This window comes from Geospiza fortis, unplaced genomic scaffold, assembly GCF_000277835.1.
Source record: "Geospiza fortis unplaced genomic scaffold, GeoFor_1.0 scaffold450, whole genome shotgun sequence".
Lineage (NCBI taxonomy): Eukaryota > Metazoa > Chordata > Aves > Passeriformes > Thraupidae > Geospiza > Geospiza fortis.
In genome coordinates this window covers 1,480,149-1,494,600 of record NW_005054416.1, presented here as the reverse complement: position 1 = coordinate 1,494,600, position 14,452 = coordinate 1,480,149, and the positions used below count along the sequence as shown (strand labels likewise).

The 14,452-nt window shown below is 49.5% G+C and overlaps 1 protein-coding gene across 1 annotated transcript in view; it reads right to left on the bottom strand.

Annotated features, from left to right (window-relative positions):
* Positions 1-540: 540 nt before the first annotated feature.
* PLCB2 (phospholipase C beta 2) overlaps positions 541-14,452 on the bottom strand; it is a 34,446-nt gene continuing 20,534 nt past the window's right edge. Inside the window, exons 14-32 of the mRNA XM_014309280.2 lie at positions 13,302-13,473; positions 12,447-12,544; positions 11,656-11,752; positions 11,454-11,538; positions 11,059-11,183; positions 9,937-10,091; positions 9,416-9,580; positions 8,350-8,449; positions 7,984-8,088; positions 6,957-7,042; positions 6,769-6,865; positions 6,543-6,596; positions 5,812-6,022; positions 5,453-5,624; positions 4,465-4,541; positions 2,754-2,849; positions 2,406-2,463; positions 1,723-1,809; positions 541-1,500 (exon numbers count right to left, since the gene is read on the bottom strand). Coding sequence (XP_014164755.1) covers positions 1,228-1,500; positions 1,723-1,809; positions 2,406-2,463; positions 2,754-2,849; positions 4,465-4,541; positions 5,453-5,624; positions 5,812-6,022; positions 6,543-6,596; positions 6,769-6,865; positions 6,957-7,042; positions 7,984-8,088; positions 8,350-8,449; positions 9,416-9,580; positions 9,937-10,091; positions 11,059-11,183; positions 11,454-11,538; positions 11,656-11,752; positions 12,447-12,544; positions 13,302-13,473 — 2,313 coding nt within the window. The 3' untranslated portion in view covers positions 541-1,227. The remainder of the gene's footprint in view (positions 1,501-1,722; positions 1,810-2,405; positions 2,464-2,753; positions 2,850-4,464; positions 4,542-5,452; positions 5,625-5,811; positions 6,023-6,542; positions 6,597-6,768; positions 6,866-6,956; positions 7,043-7,983; positions 8,089-8,349; positions 8,450-9,415; positions 9,581-9,936; positions 10,092-11,058; positions 11,184-11,453; positions 11,539-11,655; positions 11,753-12,446; positions 12,545-13,301; positions 13,474-14,452) is intronic.

Here is a 14,452-nt window from a genome sequence, read left to right as displayed (position 1 = left end):
ACAGACAGATGTGGAGACACAGGGACATGGACAGACACACAGAAGATAGATGCAAAGACTGACATACACACCTGGCTACAGAGACACAGACATGCAGACACATGCACATGCTTGCAGACATGGACAGACCAGACAGACATGGACACACAGAGATGCATGGATACAAAGACAGACACAAACACGCACAGAGAAATACACAGGGACACAGCTGGATAGATGGACGCAGACAGACACATGGACACACACACAGTCCCACACTGAGACATGGATCACACACACACACATGTGTGTGGACATACAGACACAAATGGACAGACACCAGACACACAAACACACAAATGGACACATGCAGACATACACGTACATACCTAGACACGCAGACACACACATGAACACAGGGCCATGGATACAGCTACAGAGACACCTGGACACAGACATGGAGATGGACACACACACACACACACTAACTGCAGCTAAGTAACAAGTGACCCCATTGTTTAAGAACGGCTATGTTTTATTTTTTTTTAGAAAATAAATAGCTCAGAAATGTACAATCCATAATTCCAGTACTCTGGTGACACCACAGGGGAGAGGTGGACTCTTGTTGGGTGTTCAGACTAGGCTTAGAACATGCTGTCTCATACCTGCTTGACCTGGGGTTTGGTTTGTTTATAGCAGCATTTGTAATTGTTTATTAATGCAGCTTCAGATGTAACTGTTCTCCTGTAGGACACACAGCATGGTGTGGTTTGCTGTGACTGAGCCCACTTCCCACCCCTATCCCCACCTGTGGTGTCTCTTTGTATCAGTGTTTAGGTTTGTTTATTGCTGTTTCCTTGAACCATGTGGAAGATATTAGGAGGAGTTGGGCTGATGTGAAGAGATGCATGTGAGGAATGATGAGGGAACTGACTCTAAAAACTGTTCTGAATGCAAAGTAAATATTCCTGTAGCTGCTGCTGTGATGCCAACAGGGAGTGTTGGTCTGCAGGCACACGCCCTTTCCCACTGCTGAAATACCTCAGAGCTCAGGCTGGGGAACACAGAAGGTGCAGTACCCTGAAGGGTGAGCTCTCCAGACTGCTTCCAGATGTCTGGAATAATGTGGTACATTCCTGAAGGATTTCAGGAGCTCCCCAGAATGGAAAGGGATAGCAGTAGTTTGTGAAGCTGGTTGTTACTTCACCATATAACTTCCTGCAATCAACAGTAAGGAAGGGCCTCATCTCAGAATATGCTCTCTTCTATCTCCACATCCATTGCGGCTCCTGACGGCTCAGTCATTGCCAGTGTAAGCCTGGACACCTCTGCCACTGGGATATTTGCTTCCAGTCGATCTGTAGAGCCTTGTTCTCCCTCAGGAATGCTCTGACCTGCTTCCTTCCCAGTCTGTGGCTCTCCAGGAAAGCTGGCTTTGGTGTAGTTCTTCACGATCTCCTGAACCTCCATGTTCAGAGCTCTCAACTTCTCCTCATATTCTACCCGTACCTGCTGCTGGAGCTGTAAATGGAGAATCAGGTCATTCCCACACACTGGAGTCAAGCAGAGAGACCAGGAGCTCTGGGATGAGCTGTTGGTCCTTCTGGGGTCTGTGTGGGTTCTCTCATCCACTTTCTCACCCCCTGGGAATGGGTGGGCTGAGGGCGGCCATCAAGATTGATTCTCTGGGGGTTTGGACTTCTTGTGCCAAGGAACAGCCCTGACCCGAAATGTTGTTCTTACCTGGCTTTCCCTCTCCTTGATGGACTGAAGATTTGCTGCCTGCTTCTCCTCCAGTTTCTGCTGGAACCTGCCAGTCTTCTCTGTCATCTTTAAAAAGAATAAATTAATCCCCCTCAGGTTCCAGTTTTATAAGCAAGGGCTTTATACATCCCAAGCTCAGCCTAGCAGGGTGGGCCAGGAGCAGCAGCCTGGATTCAGGGACACCACAACAGCCTGGCAGGCTGAGTGCACGTGGGCATGTGGGACATAAGGACAGGGACACAGACATACAGGGGGACACACACAGAGATACATGGATACACACACTTGCATAAGGACAGACACCTGGACACACACAGACACAGGGATACCTGTACTCACACACAGACAATCAGGCACAGCTACACATGGACAGACACACAGATGGACATAGACACAGCTGGACACATGGCCACTCAGACACACATACATGGACACACATGGACAAATGGACTCAAATGCTGACACTCACTGACAGACAGACATGAACTGGCACTGGATCTTCAAAGGGCGCAGAGCTGGGGTCCTTGAGGTGTCTTTCCTCCCACTGGGCTTTCCCATTGTTCCCGCGTTGTGAGTTACAAATGCCCGGGACGCTGAGTTGCCCTGCCCACCCCCCCGCAGACCCCAGAGCTGCTGGGGCGGCCTGACCCCCCTGAACTCACCCGTTTGACTGTCTGCACCACTTCCTGAATGTGGGCATTGTTAATTTCTTTCTTCAACCTTTAAAGAAAATTATAAAACCCTGTAAAATCCAGCTCTTCTCCTTCCATAAAACCCATTTGTCAGGACTGATCAGTACTATACTGACCAACAGGTATGTTACATTCCCACCCTGTCCTACCACAGAGAGAAGCTGCTGTACTTCTAGAAAGGACAAATAAAACACCAAAACACCACTAAGAGTTGGCTGAGCCATAAGGCAAATAACTGGATGCAAAATTCTACTTTCACATCTTCCAAGTCAACAGGAGACCCTGCATGGGCAGAGCCAGGAACATCCACTCCCGCACCTCTCCTGAGCAGCCTTGTCACTGGTATTCCTCAGCATGGCCTGGACCCGCTCCACTCTCTTTGCCTCCATCCGCTTCTTAATGTCTTTAATGTTGCTGTGGAGAGAAGAGAGGAGATACAGCCTGGTTACCAGCCCCAGACAGCAGAGCAGTCCTCCATCCACAGCCCTTTGGAGTGTTCCACTGTCCAGAAACACCAAATGTGGGAGACTGTGCAGGAGGAGGTCTGGAGTCTCAAGGATATTTTAAGTGCTGAGTCAGGATATGTCCTAGCCCAGCAGTGGAGGCAGCACATACTAAAGGCAAGTGTAAGAAAGAACAAGTGTACAGGAAATTTTCCCTCCTCTACCTTCCCAGTTTCCAGTCTATCCTCCAGTATCTATGCAAGTATCGTGTTCCATCATGTCACTCGTACTTTAGAGTTTACCTTCACTTTTGGATTTCACAGCTCTTTGCTGTGAGAGGAACAGCACTTAATTTATACACAGTGTGACAGACATGCCCAAGACATTCACTGGATGTCCCATCCTTCCCTCCACTGAGAAACAGTGAGCAATCACTTCCCTCTTCCAGACCATTCATGACTTACACATTGCTGTCACATTCCCTCAAACATCTGTTCTCCTAGCTGTCCCATTTAATTCCTTTTTGTGCACAAATTCCTCCCCAGTGCTGGCTGTTCTTCTTGGCCTTTCAGAGACTTTATTTGTTTGAGATGGCACACTAAGAAGGGGACAGCTCTATGCAGATGGATCCTGTGGCTGACAAGGCTGACTCAATCTTTTTTTTGTTTCCCTGTACAATTCCCAAAATCCTGTTTGTCACTTTGGCCACTTCAGAGCTGGGAATGAAGAACATCCACAGCAGCTGATGATCTCTTACCTGAGTGCCAAAACCAGTGCACTGATGGGCTGTGGCCAGGGTTTTCCATTCACATTATTTTATATTCATTCATGCTAAACTGAACTGCCATTTCATTGCCTGTTGCTGCAGATCTTGAAATCTTTCTGGAGCTTCTCCCAGCCAGGGAGATGTGACGGTACTAATGACATCCTACTGTCAGCAAACCATTACCTGGCTACTCACCTGTTTCCTTAGACTTGCCTGAATACACTGAATAGCTGAGTAAAGAGACTCTGGCTTGGGACAGGACACAAAAAGAGGCAGTTCTATATGAATTTGCAACTAAAGACTGAGACAGCATTTAATGGGAAGTAGGAATGAGTGAGGATTCCAGCTTCAGGACAAAGTTCTTGTAAGAACAAATGGATACATGTCTGGCTAGAAATTGGTCAGTTGGTTCTGTCAGTTTGTTTAAATACTGGAGCCAAGATGCTCAATTCACTTAGAAGATAGAGCACATCAGTCCCTGGAAGGGATTAATGTGAGCTCCTGACTGCAAGAGACAGAGGTGGCAGCCAGGGACTAGCAGTGTATTTCCTATCTTTCCCCATCAGTGGCTCCAGGCTGCTCACTGCAGATGGAACACTGTATCCTGCTTGGTGCCTCCTGTTCCTGGCAGGAACACTGTTCTGGGAATCACAAGAGGCATCTTCCCCCATACCACTGTGTGAGATCTCCTGTCACATCCCCCTGCCTCAATTTCTTACCATCCTCCCTCCCTGGCTGCAGAGCAGAGCTGTGAGATCCAGCAGAAAGTGCTGCTTGGAGCAGAACCTGGCATTGTTTGTGATTCCACTGCCATATTTACCTTTCCGATGTGTCCCTCAGCACCCGCAGCTCAGCTGCCTGCTTCTCCCTGGCCAGCTCCAGGATCCTGGCAACTTGCTGTTTAAGGGATGAACACAAGACCAAAAGGGAACAAAGCAGGATGAGACACTGCACCTCATCTGTATCCAGTTGCACCCAAGCCAGCTGTACACCTCCCTGCACTGAATTCCAGGAGCAGCAAATTCTGAAACCCCGAGGCTCAGTGCAAACATTGGCACAGGAGTGAGCTCAGCTCTACATGCAGCCCCACTGTGCCAGTGGACTGCACTTGTGAGACAGGAAGGTTTCATCCCTGGCTCCTCTCCCAGGCAAGAAACCTGATTCCCAGGTGAGCCAGAGCCCAAGTGTTATCTTCCCCTCAGGGTTGCACACAGCTTGCAAGAGGCCTGTCAAGCCTAAGGTGCACCAGGGAACTGAAGATTTAAGATATATCAGTGCAAATTCCTTCAGAAAACACTAATGGGAAAAGGCCTCCCAAGCCTGGAATCACTCCCCTTTCATTGGAACAGATAGCATATGCTGGATTTACCATCACCACCATCCCATGGCCTGCACTCTGTCCCCAGGCACCACCATGGCTCCTTCTGGCCTTGGCTGAGCTCAGTCTGCAGGACTCCCCTCACCTGGACTCTGACTTCCACCAAGTCAAACAGCAGAACACGCTCTGATGGTGCCACTGGTGAGCCCTCAGCCCACCCCCACATCACCCCAGCCCCCAGGCTCCTGGAGTGTGCTGTGCTCCAGGGCAATGCTACTCTTGTTTTAAAAAACAGCAGACATATAAAAATGTTTCTTCAGGATTTTTGGGCTTCTAACAAATAAGCTTCATGTTTTCATTCTCAGTTACCTGGCGTGTGCATGTGTCAGGTATGTTCTGGGCCCACATTCCCAAGCTCAGTTTAGTGAATAACTTCGGATTTTTGGGGCTGTCCCAGTACATGTTTTCAGGTGACACTCGCAGCCCTCACCTCGGTAGCATGCTGCTCTTTCTTCCTTCGGATGTGATTGTGGTGCTCCTCCCCAAGGTGGATGAGGTCCCTCTCCAGCTTCTCCCTCAGCTCCACGAGCCAGTGGCAATCAATGCTCTCTGCTGCTTTCACAGGATTTGCACTGGTACCAGCATCACTTGGGGTCACGCTCCTGCAGAACAGAAACAGGGGCCATGCTGCTTCTCGCCACGCCGATACCATCCCAACCTTCCCACCCACCCTCAGTGAGAGCAACGCAGGGACATGCACATGCCTGCACTGCTCCATCTTCCTGCAAAGAAGGGTTTCCCTGGGCATCCTTGTTTTGGTTTGGGAAGGTGATCCCAGGCTGTGGTTACCTCTTCTTCTGTGTTTTCCTTGTGCGTATTGTCCTTTTATTGCCCCCAGGGCAGGCCAGCTCCGAAAAGAGCACAGAGTATTTCTGCAGCAGCTCCTCCCTCTGTTTGCTTCCCTTCCACTCCAGCTCCCTCAGCTCCTTCTCCTGCCTCTTCAGCAGCTTCAGGAAGCGCTTCTTCTGCTGCAGCTCAGCAAGGGTGATTGTCTCAGGCTCTGAAACACAAACTGAACAATGCCAACTCCTTCCCAAGGCTTGGAGTGGGGAAACTGGAGCATACAGCTCCAATACATGTTCCTCAATCACCACATCCAAACCAGAGCCCCCTCTGCTCCACACCTTGGGATGCCTCTCCCCAGGTACACATTCTGTCCTGGCAAACCCTTTTCTTTAGGAATAACTTCTAAAAAAGCAATGTACATAACAGTAATTTGCCAACATATCCTGAACTAAACAGGTTTTCTCTTGTGCCTTCAGTTCAGTTTTGAGGCACAATTAGGCCTCATGTTTGCAGGAATTGGTATCACACTGCATTCAGGCACCCAGAAGCAGGTGAACAACATGTTGCACAGGGCGTGCAGCTGTGCCGAAGGAAACCTGTCCTGGAGCCCCAGGATTCCTAGGATTTATCTTTAGTGCTGGCTACACCAGGAAGGGTTGGGACATGTCTTTTTAATGTGGAAATATAAGATGACAGGCAGGGCCTCAGCCCAGGTGACCAGCATGAGGAGTTACCTGCCATCTGCATTACTTCTAACACAGCTTCATCCTTGGTGAACACTGCTGCTCCTGAAATTCCAAAAGAAGTTCCTGTTAATGTCCCATCTTGGATGTCCAGGTTGGAAATGGACAGAGGAGAGCTCACCAGAACACAGCCCGTGTGAAGGACGTTGGTGTCAGTACAGAAGAATTAATTAAGCTGCCAAGATGCTTAAATGCTTGGAAGCTCTTGGAAACTTACCTGTGGACCTGTTAGAGGGAGGAATGCTGGGTTTCCTAGTGGAGCCTGCCACCCCGTTAGTCTCAGCAGATGAGAGGTTTGTCTGTGTGCCAGGCTTCTAAAACAAAGATCAGAGGTAATGAAAGCTCCATTATTTCAAGCTGAATCCATGCAAGGTACTCTAGAGAACAGAACCTGGAAAAACTCACCTCCCCTGAGGTATCCTTGAGCTTCATCAAGCACTTGTCCTGCAGGTTGAAGAACTTGATGGGGTTGGAGAGGGCAATAGTGAGATCTGGAAACAGAGAGCAGGGCTTGGCTTGGATAGCAAACAACTCATGGACTCATTTCCCTGCCCAGTGCAGGACACTGTGAAGAAGGAGTAGTTTGTGTTCTCTGCTTGTAACACAGTGTCCCTGACAGCACAAGGGAGGGAGGAAGGGAACCTCCTTCACCTCAGTGCCAGTCCAAGGCCATGGCTCACAAATGATGTTCAGGGTAGCTCTGTGAAGTGATTTTGGAAACGCTGCTCCCAAAAGCAAGGGCCAGGTTAGGATTTTTCCCACCTGCACAGCTGCTTGCTCCAGTTCCAGCCCAACATTGTATAAACCTCATCTTTTTAATAAAAATGTGATAAATCAAATTTCTCAGGATTTCTCCAGTGAATAAGGTTCATTTGTATGAACATGGGGGAGGAGAGAGCAAACATGGGAAGTATTCACAAGAGCTCCTGTAGCTGATGCCACTGCACTCTGGTTTGGTCATGACAGTTGATCCCTCTGGTGAGGCTTCTGTCACATCCAGCTCTGACCCTTCTCAAAGGAAGGTCCCCATATCTCAGTACCAGCAAGAACCTCCCTTCTCTTCCAGTAGGGAAAAGCATCACTCCTAAAATCTCCCTAAAGCCCCTGTTCTCTGCAGCCCCTGAGAGATGTCACCTATTCCTTCAAGGAAAATTCTCCCTGCCTCCAAACAAGGGTAGGGCCGAGCCATTCCACACTGGAGCCTGGTCCACCTGCACTGCACCTCAGGTGGGAACCAGGCACAGCTGCAGTGGGAGCCTCCATGCTCTTCCCAAGGCAGCGAGGCTGTGACAGGATGCTGGCATGCACTCAAGTCCCACCCTGACAAGGAAGTGAGGGTGCAGCAGGAAAGCACTTCCCATGCTGGAAAAATACTTCTGAATCAGAGTTTGGAGGAGGCCAGAAGCACCCCCCCCATTCCAGCACTCCCTACCTGCCCAAGCATCTGGCACGTAGTCCTTGATCTCCAGGAACACGAAGAGGGCAGGCATGGTCAGTGGCATGTTGCTCTCGCTGCGCAGGCACACGTGGTGGTAGCCTGGGGCACAGAGGGGAGGGAGTTGAGCTGGTGGCATCCTGTCCCTCCCTGTCTGCTCCAGCAGCCCAAGGCTCCTCTTTACAGGAGGAGCCTGTATATCATGGGATAAAGCCAAGGCTATAACAAGATGGATTTCAAGGTTCCTCTGCCTGTGGGCATGAAGATTAAGGAGCAAAGTATGCAGCTGCTTGTATGGTCTTTATGGCTCCCACTGGACAGGTCTGAAGGGCACAAAAGCTGAAGGAATTTCCACTGATTTACCTGGGTGCATTGCGATGATGGGAATGATACGCTGGCCAATGAACTTCCCTCCTTCTTCCCAAGCCACAATTTTGAGAGATGCCAACTCGGGCATCATGATCTAAGGGAAAAGCAGAGTAAGGCATCAGTATCCTCACCTCACTCTTGATAGCAGCATCCTCCTCCTTCCAACCAAACCATTCCATGTCTTCCAGGATGGCACTGCCATCCTGGAAATTGTAATCCTTGTAATTTAAGGGCACAGTTTATCATAGACATCATAGCTGAATGCCCAGAAACTCCACCAAACACAGTCTTCTCAGCCTGCCCAGGATCACAGGTTACCTAAAGACAAAAACAGGGCAACAAACCCTCCAAACCACTGCTTCCAGGAAGAACTCACTGGAATGAACTGCGATGGATAATTTAGCAAACACGGTAACATTGCTAATAAAGGCTTTTGAATCCCTCCTTCCCTGTATTCTTGTGCCATAAAATGAACTCAAAATTATTCTGCCAGGAGTGAAGCCTCAGAGTGTTTCTGAAAGGAGGATATTTTAGCCAAGTAGGCTGAAAATATCTGTAGCTTCATACTGTGCCTGACAGATGAATTGTATAATGTATACTTGACTTATCTTCCCTGTGCCCTGCAGCTGGATTGGTGATCACTGAATTCCTGGGGAGAGACAGGGCAGCTTTCCATGTTCTGGCACAACTGAAAACTGGTCCCATTACTACTCCAGCTTGGCTGTTTCTCACTGACAGTTTAACCATAGAAATTCAGTTCCTTTCTGATGCTGGAAGTTGTCCAAACTGATCAGTCTGAAGAGGTCATCATAGAGGGGAGACTTTGGATGCCTGTTATCTCCAGAACCATTCCCAGCTACCCCTTGTCTGTTCTGGGAAATACTGATGCAGAGTTGTTTTGGATATTGTTGTTTGGATGTTACCTGAGAGTGTCCAAAGCCAGGCCAGAGGTCTCCAGAGGGGAGTCCCTTCTGCTGGAACTGACCTCTGCCAAGGCAGTGCTCATGGCCATCGGGAGCTTTTAGGATTCTCTGCCTAAATTACTATCAAACATTCTCACCTTTTCAAAAACAAAAGCCTCCTCCTTCCACACAGGGTTAATGGAGTTGGCCGTGGAGGTCAATTTGGTTCTGTGTTTGCGTTTGGCATCCCTTGGCAGCCCAAGGAGTTCCACTTCCACGTAGGTCTTCACGCTGCGGTCCGAGAGGAACTGACCAGAGAGCACCTGTGAACAACACAAACGGAGTTAGCAACTGCTGGGAAGAATAGAACAGGGGGACCCACACATTCCTTCACCCTAAAGTCACTCTCCCACTCCAAAACAGCTTTTCTGCTCCAGCTCTTCTTTTACCTTCACCTCTATTTCTTGCTTCAGCACTTCCTCTCTCCCTACCAGCACAGCCTTGGCTCCCTCTGCATGGCAGATGCTCATTTTCCATTTTCATGTGATTATGATTAATTTAAAATAGCGACAAGCCTGGGAGTTGCCACAGTAACGCTTTCTCACAGGACTCCACGGGTTCATGTGGCACTAAGAGTCCCCCTGAGTGACACAGGACGGGGTCCCCAGGCTGTACTTGCCGTGACACAGACAGTAGTGGCCACCAGCCCGTCGATGCGATCCACAGAGAAGGGGTCCAACTGCTTGTCGGGGCGCCGCATGAACTCGTGCTTGAGCAGGTACCCACACTGCCCATTGAACTCAAACAGGGCCATGTTCTGCTGCATGGGGACGTCTGAGAGCAGAGCAACACAGTGAGACAGGGCTTGGGGGGACAGGCAGCCTGTGTGCTGGGAGGGAGCTGAAAGCTGCCGGAAGCTCCCAGCCCCTGCCAGCCCACAGCTCGCAAAGCCATCTTGAAAACTAATTAAGCCTCTCAGCACCCTACAGGGAAAAGTATTACAGCAGCTGTTGTAAGGAAGGGAAGTGGTTTGCTTGAGCTTGCACCTTAAGTCATGGGCAGAACTAAATTAAAACCTGCTTTAAGGAGCACCTGCTATTTTTGGGTGGGAATAAGTAACTGTCTAAGCTCCTCTACTCCTTCCCCCTTTCATTTTGGGCCTCCTCTGAGGCCATCTTCTGTCTGACACTACTGAGGACACTGCCTGGTGGTTGCTGCACCTGCCTGCACTGTCATCCTCTTCAGAATCAACCTTGCACACGCTCCCTTTTGTCTCCTATGCTTTATACATAACACAGCCCTCTGAGGAAGGACGAGGGGTAAGGTACAGCTTTCTCTCAAGTCTTTTCTTTCCTTCTTATGTTGGTTGTGCAGCAAAGAAAGACCTTTCCTCCCTGGTCAGGTCGAAATCCTGGAAATAATGGCACAGACAGGTCAGTGCTGTGGCAAGATGGAGCTCTGCCTCTGCCTTGTAGAGATAGCAACTTGGGGGATGGGAGCTGCAGGTGTCCTCATGGGATATGATTAATTGTGACACTGTGGAAAAGGACAGCCAGGGACAGTGCCCGGACACAGGGTGACAGCAGTCCATATGTGTGCCTGCCAGGTCTGTGCTGGGCATGGAAAAGTGCTGTTGGTCTGTGGGAGATCAAATCAGAGGAGAACAGCACTTTGGGAAAAGGCACATGGAGTAATGACCAGGGAAATGGCAGAAAAGGAAGAGACAGAGACCAGGAGCACCTGGGGACCAGCAGTGCCTGACCTCACCTGCTCGGAGGCTGGAGCACACCCCGACACTCACCCATGGTCTGGAAGTTGAGTGCCACCATCTGACAGCCGACATTCCAGAACATCTGGGGCTGGTAATTGGAGGAGTCCATCCGGGTGCCTTTGGGGTAAATGCGGCTCATCTGCCACTTGTTGTATCTACAGGCTCTATAGGAAACACCATTCCTGTTGTGCCTGGGGCCAGCCCACATATTCCTATTGTAAAAACTGTTGGAGCTCTGCTACCAAATGCTCAGAGCTTTCCAGACAAGACCCCAGGGAGGCTCAGGCTCCTTGTCCATACACTTTTCACTTAAGGACAAGCCTCTGGCAGCCTTGACATTGGCTACAGCAGGATGCATCCTGTCAAGCATCTCCCTCACACTCCAAGCACCCAATGGCACTGGAAAAGGGCTGCCAAAAGGATACTCTACAAACTGCACAGGGAACTTGCTCACTAGATCACAAGCCTTGGTCTCAGTGAAGGAAGAGATGACGTAACTCCGGTTCTTCTCTAGAAACAGGAGATTGCATTTAGGAGCAAGGCACGCCCAGCCCCTGTTCTGCATGGGGGCCTGGCAGAGGCAGGAAGCGCTTGGCCTGCATTCCAAAGGGACTGAGGCTGACTTACTGGCAGAGACCTCGAAGGAGTTGAATTTGATGGGCTGTATGTAGTTAACCAGGCTGGACATCTCCTCGTACGCTGTCACTTCCAGGCCAGCCGTGCCCTGAGCAGAGAACAATTCAAAAGGGAACAGATGAAGAGACCTTCCCTGGAGATGAAACAAACTGCACCAGGCCCTCCCAGTCAAAGAGCTCTGGTGGCTGCCCTGACCAGAGCGCTCCAGTTTCTCTGGCTTCCCAGACCTACAGCTCCATGGTGGGTAGGGGCACAGGATCTCCCTGTGGCTGGGCAAAAATGGAATTAAGGCACATCGAGAGGTTCCAGGGAGGATGTACAAAGCCCAGGATCTCTTTGACCCCTGAGAACATGGAGTCTGGGATAAATGGGGATATTGTTTTTCCTCCTCTCCAAAGGATACCAGGGAGATGGAAATGGGAAACAGATCTTTTATTCAAGGAAATGCTGATCTCCTCCCTCCCCCTTCAGCAGCAGCACTTTCAGTAACAACTTCTCAGACCTAGGCTACGCCTCTCCAACACCCCCAAGGCAAACAGTTATCTCCAAATCATGCACAGTCAGCAGTAACTCCTCTGCCACATTCTTTATGCTTGCAACAAAATTTTTCTTTTTCAGTTTTTACTGCAAAGGTCTTGCCCTTGGGGGATGGAAAGTCCCCCACAGATTCATTCCTCTTTGCACTTTGGGTTCATCTCTATTCAATAGGGTGAGACCCCAGAGAAAAATGGAAGCCAGCAAAAATCCAAACAGAAAAGGAAAAGAACCAACAGTGACAGTACCTCATCTGACTGCATCTTTTTAATTTCCTCTTCATCCAGATTTCTGAGCTGTTCATCCTCTTCCTCTGGCTCCTCTTCAGCAACATCACCTGCACAGACTAAGCACACAGGCCCTTATCAGTGGTATGGATCAGGAGGACACAGACAGGACCCTGCAGGCTGCTGGCAGTGGAGGGCTCTGCCAAACTTCACCACCAAGTAATGCTGGAACACTGAGGGGAAGAATCTTACAATTTTATTGGCCAAATCCAAACATTAACTGGTACACAGAGGATGAGCACACCCAAGAGACCAAACCATTCCTGCTACAGGCTCCCCTCACACTCAGGAGCAACAATCACTGGGCTGTTTCCCCTCCTAATAAATGCCCATTTCCAGGTGTTCTGCAGTGATGCTCATCTTGTCCTCACATGATATCATGTGTTCTTACCGTGACTGGGACTGTTCTACCACAGAGGCCCTGAGCCCAGGAGGTGACAGGAAGGGAGGAGAGAGGGGCTGAAGGTTTTATGAACCTCCAAGACCCTCATGGTGAAGAACTAGGCTGTGGTGAATTTGTGGTTATCAGAGAGCTACAAGCAGTAACAAATTATTCCCCCTCCCTCAACCCAAAAGCCAGAGTGTATCAGTGGATCACTAAGGGATGACCTGATGGGCAGGTAAATGATCTTCTCTTTTGGTTGGACTAAGTGTTCAAAGTATTCGGAAAATTTAATTTCTCTTCCAGTTTTCTGCTGCTGCTTGGAATAACTGATTTAATGACTAGTGCTGGCTTGTCCCAAACTCACCAGGTATTGAGTGATTTAGAAGGCTTTGCCCATCAGTTTTGTTAGTCTCCCTTCCCTTCGGACATACCAGTATCTTCAACATCCACAGAGGCTGGCTGCTCAGTGGTTTCTGGTTCCATGTTCCTCCCTTTCTTCAAAGAGCTCTGCCTCTTCCCAGACATAGATTGGTTCTTTTTGTTTTTAATCAAGATTTTCCTTAAGAGATCCTTAGGACTTGGGAGAGGTACTCCTGGCTTCAGCTGTAACAGATAAACTTCATCACAGAATTCAAACACTCACCTCTCCTGTTTCCCTGGCCAATTGCCAGTGCATAGACACATCTCTCACCCACTATATTCCTAACTTCCTCCATCTGCCAGCATATCCCACTAGATTAATGCAGAATTTTCCTAAGATTTCACCTGTGGTTTCAGACCAGCATTTTGCACCTCTCAGGCTCTGCCATGCTGCCTAGCCACCCATTCTGCTAAAAAAAAACACCTAGATGGCCTGAAGGCATCCACATACCTCTGGCTTCCCATTCCACCTACTTCTCTCATTATATCCCAGATCCTCAGTCCCTCCTCAGTACTCAGGCCACATTAAAACACTGCCTGCAGCAGATTTAAAAAAGATCCCAGAGGAGGTGGCTCAGGACAAGGACATGTGACAGACTGCACAGACAGCAAAGGCCTGTAAATAGCTTAGCTGATCTCTTGAACTGTTCCCCCCCCCCCATCCCTCTGTTCCTATTTCCTGGACATGGGGCTGGACAGTGGGCAGTTGCTGCTGGCTCACTGCTTCTTTCCAGCTCTTCTTTGGGTCTCAGTGCTTTCAAACAGATGCTTGGGCCAGGTGCCTCAGCTATCCCTCCTCTGTGCACCCCAAGGATCTGCCTCGTGTCCTGCAGAACACAGATCCTGCTCAGATGTTTAAAACCATGTCTCCTGGCAGGGCAGTTGTGTCACCAGAGGTGTCACTGGGGCCACAGAAATACCTGTTGTACGGGTAAGATCAAGACTGAGGTCAAGCAGAGGGGGACTTTCCTCAGCTATTCCAAGCACATGACACTGACCTGCCCACCTGTGTCTGGAAGGGAATATTTCCAGGCTAAAAGCAGGATTAGGCCTTTGCTCCTGTTTCCAAGTGCTGACAGACAGAGCTGGACCAGTGTCACATACAGAGCACACCTGGAACCCTTGGTACATCCTTGGCCACCTAGAGCTTAGTACCCGGACC